Source organism: Montipora foliosa, chromosome 3, assembly GCF_036669935.1.
Source record: "Montipora foliosa isolate CH-2021 chromosome 3, ASM3666993v2, whole genome shotgun sequence".
NCBI classification, from domain to species: Eukaryota; Metazoa; Cnidaria; class Anthozoa; order Scleractinia; family Acroporidae; genus Montipora; species Montipora foliosa.
The window spans coordinates 65,842,322-65,862,321 of record NC_090871.1 but is presented as its reverse complement, the minus strand read 5'-3'; the positions used below and the strand labels follow the sequence as shown (position 1 = coordinate 65,862,321).

General features: G+C 41.0%; 3 protein-coding genes across 5 annotated transcripts in view; 1 reads left to right on the top strand and 2 right to left on the bottom strand.

The window, feature by feature from the left end:
• Positions 1–1,632, top strand: part of LOC137998006 (dnaJ homolog subfamily C member 16-like) — an 11,069-nt gene extending 9,437 nt beyond the window's left edge. For 2 of the 3 annotated variants that reach the window (XM_068844388.1, XM_068844386.1), the window contains exon 12: positions 559–1,088. In XM_068844388.1, the coding sequence (XP_068700489.1) occupies positions 559–946 (388 nt within the window). In that variant the 3' untranslated portion in view covers positions 947–1,088. Of the gene's footprint in view, positions 1–558 lie in introns of all 3 variants that reach the window. The other variant, XM_068844387.1, reaches the window with a different exon arrangement.
• LOC137998007 (MORN repeat-containing protein 1-like) overlaps positions 1,605–20,000 on the bottom strand; it is a 26,068-nt gene continuing 7,672 nt past the window's right edge. The window contains exons 6-13 of the mRNA XM_068844390.1: positions 19,825–19,921; positions 18,161–18,271; positions 17,693–17,795; positions 7,988–8,156; positions 6,306–6,453; positions 4,557–4,749; positions 3,803–3,981; positions 1,605–2,395 (exon numbers count right to left, since the gene is read on the bottom strand). Of these exons, the coding sequence (XP_068700491.1) occupies positions 2,262–2,395; positions 3,803–3,981; positions 4,557–4,749; positions 6,306–6,453; positions 7,988–8,156; positions 17,693–17,795; positions 18,161–18,271; positions 19,825–19,921 (1,134 nt within the window). The 3' untranslated portion in view covers positions 1,605–2,261. The remainder of the gene's footprint in view (positions 2,396–3,802; positions 3,982–4,556; positions 4,750–6,305; positions 6,454–7,987; positions 8,157–17,692; positions 17,796–18,160; positions 18,272–19,824; positions 19,922–20,000) is intronic.
• On the bottom strand, positions 13,137–15,348 carry LOC137994322 (uncharacterized). Its single transcript, XM_068839904.1, has one exon. The coding sequence runs from the start codon at positions 15,346–15,348 to the stop codon at positions 13,282–13,284; it is 2,067 nt and encodes a 688-aa protein (XP_068696005.1). The 3' UTR covers positions 13,137–13,281.

Here is a 20,000-nt window from a genome sequence, read left to right as displayed (position 1 = left end):
GAGTCTAATATATGTCGTTTTCCGCTAATGTCGTCAAACTCATGCTTTTAAAATTTTATTTAGAATTTTACAAAGGCTTCAAACAAGAAAAGAAATCGGAAAAGTTTTAGGCCTTTGTACATTTCTAAATAAAATTTGAAAGCAAGAGGTCGACGTCATTAGCGGAAAACGGCATATATTAGACTTATTAAGAAGTGTATAAAGCGCCAAACTGCGTTTTGGCTTACATCAGTCAAATTTTCGAACATAACGAGGAAAATCAACTGCGCCTCCGAAAAGTCGAACAAAATTATATCTTTTTAGAGGTTCTTCCGTAAAAAGATTCGTACAGATTCCATCGACGTCGAGTTCGAATGTACCTTGCGAACCAAAGATGCTTATTAGGTTTAATATGTCACGGCATCAATATTGATTTCGGCATCCATGTTTTCGGCTCAACTCTCGGCTTGGCGTCGCAAGTTTTGATTGATGGAAGCTTGAAGATGAAATTCCGCAGAATTTTGAAAATCGCAGTAAATGACAGTTTTTGATTTTTTTTCCTTTCTGTGAATCCTTTAATAGCAACCCGAACCTCACGTTTGCCTGGCTGACAATTTCCGACAATCTTGCGTGGTGTTCTGAGGTGATGAGCGTTGACAAGTTTGGCGAAGTGACTCCGGGCATCGTTCTTGCATTAAACGGCCACAAGAAGTATTTATCAATCTTCAAACCCAGCGACCTCACAAAAAGTGCTTTTTTCAAGCGCCAAGGAGGTGATTTGATGGGATTTGACAACAGCGACAGTGAAACCGAATCGATCAGCGATCCACAGAGAGAATACGAGCTGAAACGTCAGAAGGTGTTGAGTATATCACTACGGAGGCAATTTGTAATTTGGTTGGAGAAGCTTCTCGACGGATTAGTAGATAGGACAAAAATTGAAGAATGGCCAAGATTTACGGACTAACGAAGAAGTGACTTTAATGCTCTGTTTCAATCAAATAATGAAGTTGAAAGCCAACAGATCAGCGATTCTTCGCATTTTTGACTCTTTTAGGTAAAATATTCCCTGAAAATATTGAAAAACTAAAGCGACAAATACAATTACGATGTAAAAATAGCGGTTAGGACAGTTTGGGTCCTGAACCCTTAGGAAATAGTTTTCCAGCCCGTTTTGTGCGTGCAACAGTGCAGATGCGAAAGAACGCACTGATGCTAAAACCCCGGCTTAAGGACGGTGCCTACTAATTCAAAGATATTTTTGCCCCGGTTTATGATTATGCAGGAAATGTAGATCTTAACAAGTGTTATTGAAATCCGAAAAGAAAATTTGGGGTAAGCACGCATTTTTCAAAGATAATTCATGAATAATATTTTTTAAAAGCTTTAAAATACAAAGCAATGTATGACGTTCTTTCTCAAACTGGTCGGGGCTGAATGGAGCTTGAGGAGTAAATAGAGATCCAAGACAGCCAGAGGACTATTAGGAACTTCGTTTGCTGTAATTATCAAAACTTTGGAGCAAACGGTGATTTTTACAAATTTGTAAACAGCTCATCATTTCAACATGGTGTGGAGCGGTTTTCATAATGTGTCCTCCGCTTTAATTATTGATTTGTGACAAGTAATATTATTTATTTATTATTTATTACCATTTTTACAAATACGAAGCTCGTTTTTACACATGTACAATTCAAAATAAATAAACGAAAGTGGAATATCGTAAAGAAAATGTTACAAGAAACGGCTTTGTGTCTTTGAAAAAAGATTGTAAAACTGTTGATAATGCATTTTTTGGTTAGCTAAGCCTTATCTACCGTTAAATTCACAAGAAAGAAGAAGACTTTTGAAGACACATTTAAGAAGTGCTCTTCGTTTCTCTCCTGATAGAACCTGAAAACACTCTCGAAATAAAAAAAAGAATAAAATTCATCATTTTAAATCCGTGCAAAAACAGGTTCAGATTGGAGCGCGACTTCGTCCATATTCGCCCGAGAGACTTGTTTCTTTTGTGCTACGTGAACGCGTGCTCCACGGCAGCCTTCGCGAATGATAGACTTGTCTTTGCGCAACAATAGAAATTTATCCACGGTTATCAAGTGCGCATGCTCGTAACAAAACCTCGTACAACTTGAACACAAAACAGACAACGATTTCTTAGTTTTTAATTCAGGGACATTCGGCTAATTAATAAATAAATATCCTGATGCGTCAAGTTAATGTTGTCTTTTCGGTGCCAAAGGTCATGGAAATATCTGGGATTGTATCCACGTCAGAAAGTTTTAATTTCTTCTTGTTTCCATTTTACTTTTAGCTCGTTTCTTTGGTGTCACTTTAACGTGAAGGAACGCGGGGGCCAGGGTAACGTCCAGAAATGGAGGCGAGGTTACATCTTGCACCACAATCACATAGTCACCTGGTAACAAAAACAAAAATCAGATACAATTGCCGTTAACCGTCTTTTCCAATGGGTTTGAGACAACTGAGATGCATGTGATGGCTAGCTTCCCATTTGACACCCCCACACCCACCCCCCTTTAAAGCTGAGAGCAGAGGGTTTGAGCCATGTTCGTCCTGACGGTACTACTCCCCAGGCATGTCCAGGATTGCAGCATGACTAGATGAAAACGATTTCTGCAAGGCAAAACCAAGTTTCCCTTCACAGGGTTAGACGGTTAGACTTAACGTTTCATCATCAATGAGAATTCTCACAATTTTTGATTAACACCACGTTTACCCTATAGGAGACTTGGTTACAGTTATCGCCAACTTTGCTTCTCATACTTGATACTTAGTTGAAGAAAAGGGGAAGAGAAACTCTGTAGCGTACATCTTACAATCGTGTAATCCTAGACAATAAATGACCTGGCTTTAAAATGACGTAAAAGCGACGGACGGCTATCGAAGTGTGACCAACATGTTCCTTTTTGATGGGGCCTTGCTGCGACCTAATTTTCATTCGACTAATTATTAAAGCGACTTATTTTTTTCGATGACTCGGAAAAAATCCGAGCGTCTCTTTGCAGGCGTCGAACCTTTAAACTTGAGCCCGCGATATGGTCACATGATACTGGTCAGCGCATACCTCGTCTTGACAGGTGTCAGTTAACCATAACATGGATATCCAGCATTCTCGTCACCAGAGCCTCGCACCGACCCAAGGCTTTGGGAAACTCCATGTGGGAGATTTTATGCGCCGTAGGGTTCTTATAGCCAAAAATTGGCTACTTGAACCTTACGGCGCTAGCTCACTCCTCGTGCGAACATGAATGCACCAGTTAGAGACGCTTTTGATTTTTCATCACGAAAACCAATGAGAAGACACTTTGTTTCACGGTTCCCCAGAGCTCTTCTCTCCCTCAGTCAAGAGAAAAGCTCTGGAGTCGAGATTGGGGGATGTCCAGTATCAAAGATATTCCCGCCAAAAATCGGGTTTTACCACAGAGTTTCACACTGGCGTACATAACGGGGTGGACGTACGATCGAGCGGTAACCAAAACCAAATTTCTTGCATTGATGGTTACCATATTTTCTTAGCCATGATACTCCGCACAATCGCCTTCGGTGCGCGGAGCTCCGCTATAACATCTCTTTCAGCCCTGGCAGTACAATGGAAAGATAGGCCTTTGCATGACTGTCACGTGGCACCTATTTTGTACCACCACCTTTTTTTTTATGATTGACAAGGTCACGACGTAACACGGTCATGCAAACGAGGCCAATTCTCCGTTCTAAGTAGCAGTTTACTCGAAAGATTGGGCAATAGTTCTTTAGAATAAGAAAAGACTGAGATTTTGCTACCGTGTCGCTGCGCCAAACTCACCAGGTCTACAGAACTTGTCGTCTTTTTCCTCTTTTTTATCTTTTTTCTTTTTTCCCTCCGACTTTTCCCCCAAGTCAGCTGAACCAGTGTTTTTTGTCTTTCTTCCGGCCTCGGAAACTGTGCGATTGGCGGCTTTTAGCATGCTGGTGGCTAATGCGGCGCTAACTTTGCTTTTAAACCTAAAACAGAAAACGGGAACGAAATACGGGGTCAACACAAGAAACTGTGCAACCTCGTTCCCAGGGTCTCTCTTGTAACCGGTTACAAGAGAAACCCTGGGAACGAGGTTGGAAACTGTGGTGCTGCTGGAATAAAACACGAAAAGTTGGTTTTACATGTAACAAACAAGTTGCTCATAGTAAGGTTTAAACTGCAACCGTGAAAAGATTGAATGGTCGATATTTCTAGCGTTAACCCTTCGCCAGAGCCAATGGATCAATCACTAGCTTTAGTCAGTGGTTTTCAGCTCACAGTGCCGTCAAATGAGAATTATTGAGTGGGATACATACCACAGGCAAACCACGTCTGACGCACGGAGTCCATGTGTCACTTACAAACGAAACACTATTTTGCAGAAGCTATTAAATGCGAGGCTTAGCCTACTTGTTGAATACTATGGTTTTTCTTAAAGAGGGCAATGGCATCACCTTTCTTTAACGACTAGACTCGCAACTGGCAGCAAACCATGTGAGCTCTCGTGTGCGACATCGCCTTATCTTGGCAAATCAAAGTCGATATGGTGTCTGCTTCTTACCTTGAAGTTGCAGCTCGCGACTCTGAAATCTCCTGGGCAGACCCCTGGGGGCATACAAAGCTATTCCATGGTCTAACCCCAGGGGGTAGGGGTGGGATATAGAGATTTTCAAACAACGCTTTTCCAGCTTCTGTGCGCACAGGGGGGACGGGTGGTGGCAAAGTAGCTGCGGGAGGATCCGCAACAAGATCAGCTGTTAACACAACAACAAAAATGTTGTCTCAAACAGTATTTTAAAGCTAAATATTCTGAGCAAGAGCCGATACAATGTAGACTTGATTTTCGTGGTCTACTATATTTCGGCTGGCCAAAGCAGTCAGGTAAATGAAGGGGTAGTTTCTAAAGAAACTGTGGTGCTGCGTCGGTGGGGAAGTAGTATACAAAAATTTGGTTTATCAACGGAGTTGATAATGTAAATTGACCACCGTACAGAGATTCTAAAAGCTGACCTTTCGAGCGTTAGCCCTTCAATTTACATTATCAACTCCGTTGATAAACCAAATTTTTGTATAAAGCAGTCAGGTACAATGGCAGTTTGCATTGGATTGCTTCTATATACATATATTTATAAAATAATTAGGATAGTACGTACACTCTCATTGGTCAATAGCTGTGTTTGGATGAGGGTATGAAAACACAGCTGTGACATCACCTGAGTTTTGATTGGTTATGTGGTCAGACGCGCGTTTTGATTGGCTGGTAGGAAATATGAGCGTGTATCAAGAAAATCTGTTTCAATGTAGAAGTAAAAAAAAACAGCATTTTCCTTCATTTATCGAATTATCCTTGAGAAATATTTTATAAAAGCAATAGAGGACTTATTCCGTGTTTCCATAGCCTCATCTAAACACTCGGGGGAGTTGGTGGAATTCTCGACAGTTACGAAAACCCTCGCCTGCGTCTCGGGTTTGCATAAATGTCTCGAATTCTCCCAACTCCCCCTCGTGTTTAAATGAGGCTATGGAACACGGAAAACGTCCTCTATTGCTTAAATGGTAAATGGATGTTGACGTAATACTGGAAAAAATGCACAACAAATTTGAATTCAAATACTAAGAGTAACGGAAAATAACGGAAGGGACTGTAAATAATAAACTAAAATCTAATACGTTTAGAATCTCTGTACGGTGGCCAATTTACATTATCAACTCCGTTGATAAAACCAAATTTTTGTATAAAATCTAATACGTTTCTTCGCGGATATTGGGATTGGCCTCTATGTTGGAAAATATTTCCGTTATTTTCCCGTTACTCTTAGTATTTGAATTCAAATTTGTTGTAACTACCACATTAAACAGGAGTTTCCTGTACTGCAGCTTACATGTATGTTGAGCTGTACTTTCGCCTTTGTGGATGAAATCCTTTAATTAAGGCCCATTTCCACCCCGGAATGCATTGTGCGCCGCTCATGACGAAATTACAGAAATTGGTGCGATAAGAATAATGCGCTATTCAACAATACTGCCAATACTTCAAATCCCGTTGAAGTCCTGAATTTTTCAGGCTTCTCTACGCAACTGCAAAAATTGCGTTCACAACTGCGAAGATCATAGCTTCACTTGATTTCATATCCGCAGTTCATACATGATCCAATTCATATATCACTTCATCGTTGATTTCACGTAGCACTGGATGATAAAAAGATTGCAAAATAGAAAAAGGATTTTCTTTTACATTAGCCATGTTTTCTTTTTGTTTGTTGGAATAGCATTCTTAGGTTTAGATGGTTCGCCTTAGGAAGGTTATTACCATCTCCAGTAATATTCCTCTCGTAACTGGTGGGAAACACAGTACTGGCCTGAGATGGGGCAGACGGTCGGTTGGGAATTTCACCCGGTTGAGCCTGATCAGCCACTGTACTCTCCTTATCTACTCCAGTGTCAGATCCATCAGTCACCTGATAAAAACAAGACATGAACTGTCACAATGGGCCCACTGCGCATGTCCAATGCAAGTGCATCTCGCTCCCAGAGTCACTGTTCCCTTGGTCAGCGGTCGGGTTAAAAAAGGAGGCCATATTTGATCGGTTGTTGAAAAACGCTTTCATTTCCCTTCCATTTTACCGGATGTTAGTTTCGCACAAGAGAAAAGGATTTTGATTTTCTCTTGTTTCGCGGGAAAAATCGTTTCCAAAGTTTCATGCGCCAGAAACTATTAAACCCTGCGAATATTGTAAGGGTATAGATACCCACTGTTTATTCGGGACAAACGTCAACGGCAGAAGGAATTTTAAATGCCTTAAAAAAGATTCGCAGCCTTAGGGCATGACTGCTATACAGAGCGGTTTCAAAGGCACTTTCCACGCATAGTCAGTAATCAGAGGAGCAGAAAGGTCAGTTTCGCGTTCGAGCGCTTGCACTAGCTTTCTGAAATAAAAAACGTGAAGTCAAAGGCTTTTTCAAATACTAAATTCTATTAGCTTTCCAGTGATATATATAGTTTCCTTGGGTTTCTTAAAAAACAACGCGAAGAGCGATTTTCAGAAAGACACCCCTGATGGTTGACTTAAATACCAAGCGAGGTTTGAGTTTTGCCCGCCAAAACAGCCTAAGAACTTCACGTATTACTTTTTGGTTAGAGTTCTGGGCTCAATTGTTCAAAAGCCGATTAACACTAATGCACAGTTAAATACCAACCAGGGTTTGAGGTTTGGCCGCCGAAAAAGCCTTTAACAATCTAATTTTATGCTGAAGGAAAACAATAAAGTCGAACTCAAAATTGAAGGCGAAAAATCTGGCGGTAACATTTTTGATCGGTAAATAAACTGAAAGAAACTCTCTACTAATCCATGATTAGCTTACTCGAGCTTTGAACAACTGACCCTGGTTGAGGACATAGTTAGGGGGTCACTTTGTGATGCTTACACCAGCTGATTTGAATCTCATTATGTCGCTGTCTGCGAGGTTCCCTCCGAAGTGCCGCTTGAATTGGCTTCCCATGAAGACAGAAAACTTTGTCCAGCTCTTTCCGAAACACTGCTACGTGGTTCGGACCCTGAGCTCCTGATAAACTTTGCTAGGAGAAATTCACTAGTTCTTTTTGACATGATCTTTAAAACTTTCCCAAAAAAGGCCATATTACTTGATTGGCTGTTGAAAAACGGTTTCATTTCCTTCCATTTTACCGGCTGTTAGTTTCGCACAAGAGAAAATCTTAAAACTTTCCCAGTGACAATTTTGCAGTGGAAAGATCGCTTTCGCGCAAAACTTCCAGTTTACAAAATTCACCTGTGACAAGTGACCTGACATGGTACATACCACTCGAATTTGAGGTGTGTGGCAAGTGCAGACTGCAGCGCTGATAAACAGTATTTAAGCCTAAGAACCCATTTCAAAACGGTTAGCTTTCAGTAACTGTGCGGGTTAGTCTGCAGTTTGCAAGTGACAGACACCGTCGAATTTGCGCCCGATATCAACATTTACGGTAACTACCTGAAGAGAATCCAAATTCTTAGCAAGTTCATCCCCAGCTGGTGGCGATGGCTGATACGGCCTGTGGGACATGACACTGGCCACTTGTGATGTTAGGCCCTGAAGTGCAGTGTCGCTGCCCATCTCACACAGCATCTCGGTCAATGGAAATGGTTCAATTTCAAAACCACTGCATGAAAGATGAAAGAAGGGAAAAGTAAACTGGATCAGATGACTGCTTGTTTTGCAGGCATCGGTAAACTAACTTAAGCTAAGCTCAACTGTAAAAATTGTCTACAAACAGTAAATCATGTCACAGTTTTATGAAAGGTGAATTAAAGTGTGGATCCTGGTAATTTTGCTGTATTAAAAACATCAGCGACATAAATAGAGTTATTTTAAGATGACTTTATTATGGCCGTCCTCGTTGTCTTCGAGTTCGCTTATGATCTTCAATTTCAATTACTGAAGATGATGAAGATCTGACATTGTCAATTCGGCATTCTACTCTATTATTACTTGCAATAACATTGCGGTTTTTCACATGGTCATCATGATGGCATATGACAGTAAACACCGCATTCTGCCCCCCCCCCCCCCCCCCCCTTCCCCCCAAGTTGATAAAGTTTTGGAACATGCTTCCATTGGATGAAACAAATGTCCCTTGGGACCCAACATGGCTGATGCCTGACAACAGCCAATTATTTCAACTGAGATTTCAGAGATAATACACCTCTTCATGATACTATAATGTAACTTTAAAATCCAACCCCTTTGCACTGGTCTACTCTCTTTCAGGCCTCATATCAGTTGGCCAATACCTTAAAGTACTGTAGATGATTCAACAATGATTGGTTAATAAGTCAGAGGAACAAGTAAAAGAGGTATACCTCTTGAGTTGCCTTGACTTTTGGGGATTTACCCCACCCAAAGATCTGGGTATAACATTGATAAATTATCCCTCACAGTTTACATTGAACAGCCTTCCATCATTCAACATGTGTGTGACTGCTAAATATCAGAGACACCTCTGGTTACTCAGGGTTTTCATTTGAGGCCAGAGGCCGGACGTTTTGTCCGGTCGTTTCCCATTCCATGTCCCTGGTACTTTAATGCCAATATTTGAGGGATTTGTTTTATTTTTTTATCTTAGATTTTAATGAGAATTTGAGTGAACTCCAGCCTTGCCTGGTAGACTGATTCTTGGGTTCCAGAAACACTAAGAACAGCATTTCTGAGTGTTCTATTTTAAAAATTTCCTGGGGGAGGGATGCCCCCAGACCCCCCTTGGTAACTTGTGCCTAATCAGCACTCACAAGGCAACTTGCAGCGCCAAAAACTGTCACATCCTGTGCTTCCAGAAATATGCAGGGCTCGAAATTGCGACCAATACAGTCGCATTTGCGACTAAAATATCTGGAAAAGTCGCAAATTTGCGACTTGTTGTCACCTTCGCTCTTTCGAAACAAAAGGGTTAGCGGTTGCCAGTTTGCCGCTACTTTTGCTAAAATAAATTAATAAATGCAAAATTATTTTGTTTCTCGCCGTGAATTTTCTCTGAAGATAGCGTAATTGTCGGGTAATTTAGCTGCGACGTTACGTGCACATTCCTTCGATCATTCGCCATTTTCAGCGGTTTCTTCACACACAAGTATTGCGGGCTCATATTTTTGCTAAACCGCTTACAACACAATGTAGCGCGGCCATTTTGCGACTAAAATTTGCGAAATTGCTTCTTGTGAGTATTTTTTAGTATTTTCCGATCTCCTCACAGTCCTTACATTGCGAAGGCAATCGAGAGGCGAACGCGAAGCGCGAGTCACAGCACAGGCGTCCCAAACTCACGATTCGAGGAGTCGATCAAATATTTATGATTTATCTACGCGTATCGAGTGAGACGTGACTGCTTTATGTGTGGGGTGTTGTGTTACACATTGGACCGTTGCGCGCTCAATAAAATGCCACTTTTTTTGAATAAAATTAAGTAAATGAACTCACCTTGCCTGGTTTCTGTTGTCCATGTGGCCTATTTCGTCGTTTTTGGGGGGTTTTCAGGTGTTTGTCGTAGCTTTCTATAGACGAAGTCAAGGCTGGACACTGCTGTTTCGAAAGACCTGGACTGAAAGGCCGTTTTCTCGCCGAAATTTAAATCCGCTGCTCGATTTTTCCCTCTAACGGAAAGAAGGATAGTCCATCGGTCCCCTTTTCCGGCCGGCTTTGAAAAATCTTAAAACTTCCCGCTCCAATTCGAACGATTTTTGCTTCACTGCTGGAGGTTTCGACTTTCGAGCTCGTCCTGTGATCGTTCAACAACCTACGATCAACATTAGCGACCGCTCCTTCGTGACAAATGCTACTTACCAGACGGATGCACAGTCAAAATTTTCCGTTAAAATACAACAGCAAAAAAATTTAAATTTTGACTGTGCATCCGTCTGGTAAGTAGCATTTGTCACGAAGGAGCGGTCGCTAATGTTGATTTCAAACTCTGCCGTAGGTTGTTGGACGATCACAGGACGAGCTCGAAAATCGAAACCTCCAGCAGTGAAGCAAAAATCGTTCGAATTGGAGCGGGAAGTTTTAAGATTTTTCAAAGCCGGCCGGAAAAGGGGACCGATGGACTATCCTTCTTTCCGTTGGAGGGAAAAATCGAGCAGCGGATTTAAATTTCGGCGAGAAAACGGCCTTTCAGTCCAGGTCTTTCGAAACAGCAGTGTCCAGCCTTGACTTCGTCTATAGAAAGCTACGACAAACACCTGAAAACCCCCCAAAAACGACGAAATAGGCCACATGGACAACAGAAACCAGGCAAGGTGAGTTCATTTACTTAATTTTATTCAAAAAAGTGGCATTTTATTTCATTGTGCGATTTTATCCTTCGTTATTTTAAATTCCATACAATGCCTTGTAGATCGAGCGCGCAACGGTCCAATGTGTAACACAACACCCCACACATAAAGCAGTCACGTCTCACTCGATACGCGTAGATAAATCATAAATATTTGATCGACTCCTCGAATCGTGAGTTTGGGACGCCTGTGGTCACAGGTAACAACCTGTGACACCTGACTTGCGCTTTTGAAAAGGGGAGTTCAAGGTGATGTCATTTGAGTAAAACATAGAGATAGGATCACTCTTTCCCGGCAACGGTACTGATTAAGAGACTTTGTATGATAGAATAGGATAGGATAACTTTATTTCAGTTAGACACGGTAAACTCATCAGAATTATTACCTGAAATTATACGACTAGAACTATGACATTATTCTAAAATTACTCTAAATAATGAATAAATATAATTATTATTCATTCAAAATATTTCCCCATTTCGGATTGGTTGAAACCACACGCATAATTCACCATAACCAGCTGCTGTTCACCAAATTTGGAAAGAATCTTCGTCATATTCAATCAATGATGTCAAAAGTGGAGCCCGCTGCAAATGATTCAACCGTTGACGTCAAAATGACGTCAAAAGTGGAGCCCGCTGCAGATTATTCAACCGTTGACCGAAAAAACCTGGGGACGAGATTGTGATTTTGGTGAGCAGAAAAACAAAGAGCGAAACGGCGAAACTCCATTAAGAACGGGGAAATATTTTGAATGAATAATAAAGCAATTATTGAATTCGGCTTTCGTAGGATATGAAGAATTCTGCAGATCTCGGAGAGTGTTATCCACCGAGGCCGAAGGCCAAGGTGGATAACACCCTCCTTGATCTGCAGAATTCTTCATATCCTACTCAGCCTCATTCAATAATTGCTAATTATAACATTAAATGACAAAATAAAACCTGCTTTACGTCAGTGCCTGCTGTAAGAATTGCAAATTTAACTTGATGAAAAGAAACGCTCGCAGCCAGCCCGGAACGCTTAAAGGGAGTCAACCTAACGCAACTCTATACGTACACTATTTCAAAGAACTGCTCCAGAATAGCTGAAGCTATTTTTCATATAGTTCGTGTGTGGCTGTGGGATAGCTAGTTTGCCCTCTGTGTCCCTTAAGGCGTAATTGGAGACGCTACTACGGTCAACAAATTTAGAACTAATCGGAAGTCATACCATTAAGCGACTTGTAAACTAACATAGCCTTATGGATTGTTAGTTGAGAAGTACGTTTTATCCATCCAAGTTTTTTGGATAAGGTTATCAGCGTTGGCATCATAGTTCGAGTAAGTTGAGAAGTAAGTTTTATCCATCCAAGTTTTTGGATAACGTTATCAGAGTTGGCATCATAGTTCGAGTAAGTGAGTATACGCGTAGCGCGATTTTAAAGTTTTTGAAGTTTACTGGCTAGGGTTTTGCCGCAACATCCCCAAGACAGAAATGCAGTAATCAAAGTACGTGAGGCTGTATTAATGACACGAACATTGATCGAAGAGTCTCATGTAGAACGAAAGACCTCACTCTCTTCAACGCTTCAATACCAGAGGCAATTTTCTTACACAAATTCCCAACATGAGCATTCCAGGATAACGTCTGATCAATATGAACATCTAGAGATTTCGTAAAAGTAACTTGAGTTATAGGTGCACCGTCAGTCATAAGTGGCGGAGGGTTGTGAAGCGTGCTTAGCTTTTGCCTCGCTCTAGAATTCTACAGTATGGCGTACTGTAAGTTACGGTTCCTTGTTTTCTCCAGTTCATTTTACGGCGCAAGTGCAAAGCACGAAGGCCGTAAATTGAACTGGAAAACACGCAGGCGCCCTCGAACTCGGTTATTAAGAGATATGTAACTATTGTCCTACATTGCCCTTAGGACTGTCGTTCCTGGAACACACGTGATAATTAGGGATAAAGGCGGTACCTTAAGTCCGTCCTTTCCTTCTCCTGAGCCATAGTTTGTCTGTTGTTGCGTAAGTATTTACACGTTGGTTTTCTTTAATTATTGATAAAGGATACAGTTTAGCGTGTTCCTTATAGTTTTTATATTTCTGAAGTTGTGTCAGTGGTGATTGACCCTCAACATAAACTATGTAAAGATCTAAGCGAATGAGTCACTTTGAATGGACAAAGGCCTCGAATGAATAATAAAGTACGTCGCAGGTGCATTTCGCTCAAAGGTGTTTCACGATGTATGATCGACACCAGCTCGAAAAATCCGAGTTGAAGTTGCTGTATCGTGGTCAAATAAAAGAAAATTAAAAAAGTAAATATTAAAAGAGAGTGAACCAAAGGTGTGTTGGAATTGATTTCTTTTCCCGCAGCAAGTCCTTTAACAATAGCGGGAGTAAAATTAGGCGAACATTATTGTATAATCCTGTGATTTATAGACGATGGCTTGACACAAAGCAAAGACTACGAACCATGCTCGAGCCTACGTGCTATCTTGTCGCCACCAAAGTATCCGCAACCGGACCATAGCTCGGGAAATTAAAATGAAATTGTTCTTGGATTGGCAAATGGCAATCACAATTGGCCACTCATAGGACAAAGCACGATCTTGGCAATCCAGTACAACAGCATTTTCTAAATCGCTAATGCAACAAATCGGGATTCCTTCTTCTCTCATCAGTGGAGAAAGTTGATCGACGCATTCTGGTGTCTCGACCAAGACAGCAAATTGAGAATAATCACACTGGCCTTCTTTCTCCTTCAACCACTCACCGAGCTCACTCTTGATGACTTGCAAGGAATGGTCCAAACCTTCTTTGAAAGACTCGTAGGTTCTTCTTTCCTCAATAACCTGAGGTCCAGATATGTGGTGGCCAATGTTTAGACCAGATGCTGTGTTCGAAAAATCAAAATCATCATGGTCTGACATATCTATTGTTAACCGAATTATTGGAGAAAGTTGATAATAATGCTGAACCAAATGTCTGTAGATTTCAGTGGTGTATCTCATCATTGTCTGTAGGCGTGGTGAAAATACAAAGTTTTTGTCTTTGCATAACAAAGAAACAAATGTGGAAACATCAATCACATTCAAAGTTGCAAACTTATGTTGCTTTCTTTCAAATGATTCAAACTGATCTTTGAGGGCTAATTGCTCGCTATCTTCAACAATCCACTGATAACTATGTCCATCCTGGTGCTTGACTAAGAAATCCCGGAAAGAATCTAGCAAATGAAGGTGGTTTTCTTCCCCAAAAAGTACCGGAAACTCGTCAACAAACACATGCAGTGGGCCTGTTGCTTCCCACTCTGCATCTTTAGAGAGAAAATCGGCAAGCTGGGAAAACGTGATGACGGTAGTCAAACCATCGGGTACTCCATTTCTGATGAAGAATTTCGTGTACAGTTGGTCAAGCGGACTTGGTACAACCACAAGCACTTTCTCATTCTTCTGGAGACATTCCAAAGCTTTGTATTGCAGTAAAATTGTCTTTCCAGTGCCCGGGGAGCCCATAATTACTTGAAGCAGTGGACCGCTCCATACTTTCAATTGTTCATAGTTTAAAAACATGAATTGCTTTGCCAAAACACCAGGTCGGACTTTCTCAGTAGGTTTGTCCACCATTTTAGACCCATGTATCCCTGTTTTCTGTTTTTTGGCAAGCTTAGAAAAGCTCCTTTCAAGGAAGCTCTGCTCGTCAATTGTTTTTGACACTCCTGCAAGTATGTTTGCTGTAGCGCTGATGGCCGTTCTCTGGCCTACAAGTATGGATATAAACCTGGAGAATGTCGTCATTGTATCTGCGCCCTCACTGGGAGGGATTTCAAGAAAATGCTTCTTCCACCAGCTCGCAAAAAGTCGGATATCATCACACTCATCCTCACCCCTAACCAAATGCTCTTTTCGAAGATCAATGTAACCAGCTGCGTCACGGCCGACATCTGTCACGTTCGGCATCGCAATAACTTTGTAAACAGGAAGTGTTATCCTCATTGCTTTAAAAAGCGCTTGAATAAACTTCTCTGCCACCTCGAGTTGCTTTTTAGCATCCAAATAACGGTTGGTTTTAAACTTCTCTGTTGCCTTAACTTCTATGAGAACAACTCCAGCCCTTCTATGTACAACAAGAAAATCGATTTCTCTAGAGAGATCCGAGTCAGTCAGCGTCATACTAGCGAAGAGATCGTCAACACTTTCAACGGGAAGTTTTCGCAAAAGGACCTCTCTGATGAATTCTTTAAATTCAAATTTTGTCAGAACGGTCATTGGTTGGCTTTCTTGTCTTCCAAACTTGTCAAGAGCACGAAAAATCCTTAATTCTGCTTCATCTCCTTTCACGTCCACTTCCTCCGATTTGCTGAGCGGGACTGCGCCAGAAGCTTTGCCTGTTGGAGCGATGTATCGGAACGGAAACACAGGAGGGAACATGTAAGTTCTATCAGCTTCCTTCCATTCAGGAAAGAGTCGGCACAGGTACGCATCACCAGCTGCCTCCAAATCCCCAAAATATTCATTCGCTGGTCCTTTGACAGTACAGGCCGAAGCCATTACTCAAAAATATCAACCTAGGTCGTGAGGGACTGGCACGAGAGGGAGCGCTCGCAATGCATTGATCAGTTGTGTCACGCTCTATGTCACGCTCAGCCTTCGCATCAAGGAGACGAAATTAGCAAGGTTGATTAAACAGTATAGGGATATATTTTCCAATATTTGGGAAGCCACGGCCTTCATTCTTCAGGGTGTTACAGAGAAACACCCTGAACCTATAACACCCTCAAGAAGGAAGGCCGTCAGTCTTGCTAATTTTCGTCTATTATTCAACTTATCGGCTACAACAAGAGGATCCGGTATTTCTATTTTGTCACAGTGGTCCTTGCAAAAATTACTACAAGGGAAAGAGCGCGTTTTTTTAAACCGAATGTGCAAGAGTATAGCACCCCTGTCGCTGTGCGATGTAGTAAGAAGGCAAGCATAATTCGTGAAAAAATGCGTTTATTTTAATACAGTATGTGATTGTAATAACAGTACATGACGTTATTATATGGCTAGCTCCATGAGAGGGCAAGATAAACAGAATGCTGGACTGTGATTGGCTACCCGAACAGGCAAGATGGAGCCTGAATACGTATTCGACCACATGTCTTCTAGCTCTTAAATGAAAAAATTAAATGACACCATGGAGAACTTGCAGAAGCTGGTCCAGAATAGACAGGAGTGGGGTACCTCTGTTGCTGTCCTACATGCGGTGATGCCAGCTGGCATAACGGGCATGAGTGACATGAGTGAGTGTGAGTGTAGTTTTGTATCTTCACTGTAATCTTGTATATTAATTGTTCTATTTATTAATCATTGTACTCTGTTAGTCTGCCAAATCGAATATAATAAATGAAATGTTGAGATCTAGATCGAAAAGATTCAAATGAGTGTCCAGTTGTGGTATCTTGCGAGCAGGTTCACCCTTTGAGTCGCGCGCGAGCGTAAAGTTATCCTGCGGGTAGGAGTCTGGTGAAGAGGCGCCAAGAAAGTCACTTTGTCGATCGCCGCCGCTCGATTTCGCACGCCTCACACTCCAACTTGAGCGTGCTCGCAGACTAGTGATGTGGTCATCAGGCAGACATCAGGTTTACAGTGACATTCTGACTCGTTAAGGGTCCGTTAAGTAATAATTGGTCAATTAATCTTCCCTTTCTCACTGCCTCTTTGGCTTGTCACGCAATGTCTCCTAACTTAGGGATAAAAGATTGCGTGGTGTGTCCAAAAAAATGACGGCACAGGAGGCTTAGACTTGTAATAACTTGGCAGGCAGTATACTCATTGGGATAAATTAAGTTATTGATTAGTGGTCAATATAAGGCGGTGTCAAGTAGTTGTTGACTGAGAAGTCGATACGGAATTGATTCTCACGCAATATTACCATCAAACATACAAGTTATATATTCTGGCTCGAGATCTGTTGTCTTTGTCACGGATAGTGTCAAACTTAAAGTGTCAAACTTGTAAAAGGATCGTTCTCCTAGACATGGTATACAGACTGAAATAAAACACCTTTTCGAATCAAGAAGGAAAGAAGGGAATATACATTGAAGTTATCTCGTGCAAACAAAACTCTTTAAGTTAACGGATAAACGCACTCTCGATTGACAACAGTTTTGATCAAATTTGCCTTTTAATTAAATTTTATGTTTACTTTGGAAAAGAGAAGCTTAAAAAAACGTAGTAGATCAACAAAGTATTTTTGTAGCTGGCTTAAAACCACTAATCCTGATGAAGGGCTTAGAAAAGGGGACAAATTACGTCACTAATCACCCTTCATTTTTGATCGAGACAAGGTTTGGTCCGAAAGATCTCTTCAGACCTTTAGACTTTCCAAAGAGCTAAGCAGCACATAGAGAAATTGTGCGGCCCTTTTACGTTTTCTAGGCATCAAGCAGAGAATGTTTCTGTCTTGATTCTCCGCCCTTGAGTACAAGAGATAAGTCCATTATTTGAAGCTCCTACTTAAAGTTCAGTTACGGTATTTTTGCCAGGTTAAAGAGTTACCTTTGATTTGAAGGAACCTGAGAATAGCAGTTTACTAGAACAGGAAAAAATTAAAAAAGATAACAAACCATAAGGGAACCAGGATAGTTAAGGATGGAGAAGATTGACGCGGATTACAAACAACGAAATTGAAAAATTAGGCTTATGTTTTCAAGATGGGGAAATCGTGACCGGCTGGCTTCTTCTAAAGAGCAGTTCCCCAACACTAGACGGCTCAATGCTACAAGATAATAAATCTTCGTATGTTATCGCAAAATGCGACTGGATTTTTTCGTTAATTTCGAGCCCTGATATGTCCGCTACGTTAAAAAACTGTCAAAAACCCTTACTACTTTCTAATTTTTTTACTCACAATGGTGACATGATGATCTCCACCTCCTGATCAGTACCATTTGCAGATTTTTTAAGGGAACCAACTTTAATTCCTGCAGAAACATGCAGCAACCTTCCTTCCTCTGCAAATTCAATTTTATCTGTCACTTTTTTTTTTAATTAATAATAATGGTAGCTTTGCTTAAAAGATGGTTACAGTAAATCTACAAAAAAGTTTAATGCACCAACCATCACAACTTTTTTAGGTTTTTTAACTGAAATTGACAACTAAGCAATACCAATCATGCTTCCTATAATGCAGTCCAGACTGTCACACATCTTGTTGACAAATTATTTAGTCTATTGTGGTCATATCATTTTTGGAAAAACAGGATACAAAATAAGCCAATTATTTCTCCTTCCAACTGGTCAGCCTTACAACTGTATTTCACTTTCTAGGCAATCATAGACTTAATTAAATAAACTTATTCAAAATCCTAAATCATACCTTCTGTTGGTTCACCATCAAGCGTCACACACTCTACTTCAAATCCAAATGGTCTTCCTTGAGGCACCTCCACATATTCATCTCCAACAATCCGTATCTGAACACTCTCCGCTATAATTAACATTAACCATTAGTGAACATGATAAAACTAAATAGATAGCTTGGAAAAGCTACTGCTTTTTAATGCTCAAATCAAGATACATTGTGCGTAGTTGTGCATTCTGAATGAACCTATCCCTGACCAGTTTGCTTACTTGGTAGAGCAATGATCAGAATGAATTCTGCTTTAGGTTCAAAGCCAGGCTGGACTGCAAACCAGTTAGCTCAGAAGACAGAGCCCTTTCAACCCCTGAACCCACCCTCAGCAATATATAAAATCACCTAGCATTAAACAGAGTAAAATCTTTAAATGGGGACCTTAATCTACAACTGTCAAGGCAATTAAAACATCACCTCAAAATATGACTAAGTCTTTTGCCCTTATTCCATCTCATTCACATCTTACAATGTGGGTCAAGTGTCCTAAATATTATTGGTACAAACGGTTTCAAAGTGAAAATGAAGAATGAAAGTTTTTCTGTTGCTAGCTCACGTTGTCGTCAAAACCTCAAAATTGGTGATTTCACATTGTCATTATGCAGAGTACCGCAAATATATGTGCTAAAATGCATGCTGCATGTGCAGCTTCATGGGTGTAGCTAGGATTTTTCAAAGGGAGGGGGGGGGGGGGGGTCACATTCTCTCACATCCAGTGTACACTCACAATAATTTTCCAGATGAGCAGTGAGCAGTGCCTGAGCATGAATATGTCATTGTTTTGTGACACTGTTGTTTCCCGTGCTGTTGCCATTTTTAAGCTCCTTTGTGTCAGGGTTTAAGGGGACACATGTGTCGTTAACCCTTTTATCCCTGAACTGACACTCACTGATGAGTAAAACCATCTGCTGTATCAAAGTTACAAATTATCCACTTTCACTGTACATCAAGTTTGTAAAATATGAGGTCTCCTAGTTGGTTGGTATCAATATTGATACCTAAGGAGAAGGCAGAGAATGGAAAACGTGCACCAAAGGCCTGAGGGCTGAAGGCACAAGCTTGTACAGGGTCTGGGGGCATTCTCCTGCAGGAAATTTTTGAAATTTGGGTATCTTAGAATGCATTTCCTGCATTTTGGAGCATGAATTAGCAGTGTATTTGAAGACAACACTAATATCATTAAATTTTGGCTTTTTTATCCAGAGAGAGTACATGATTACTCCAAATTTTTTAAATTCATTTGGCGGCAAGACATATTAAAAAAGATGTTAAAATAGCGTGACATAGCCCCCTTTAAGGCTCCTTTGCATTCTGTTGTGACCGAAAATACCTTTGCGGACCAGGCAGCTTACACCAATCACTGGACTGCTGGACGGTTGCCTCAAAAATGCGTGTGCTCGATCCTTGATCACTGCCTTTGGCATGGACAGGGAAACAGCAATCGCCCTCGAAAATACTCAGAATTCAGGCGACTCTTTTGTTTTTCAAGGACAAAACATTCCTGATCCAAAGCCTGTGTTCTATTCGAATGTTTGTCATGTTATTCATAAAATTTGGGGTAATTTTCAAGGAAAAGTACCAGCTCTTAATGAAAACCCTGGATAACAAACTCTTGCTTCAATCAATACCTTCTGGTCTTCCATTGATCCACATTCCCTCGTATGACACTCCAGACACATGAATCATGGAGCCCTCACCATTGAACGTATCTCCCCACCACTGGCCCTGTATGGTAACATCAGTGAATCAACAGTCAGTCATAATTACCAATAATAAAAACTGTACAATGGTAGGTTCCTTTGAA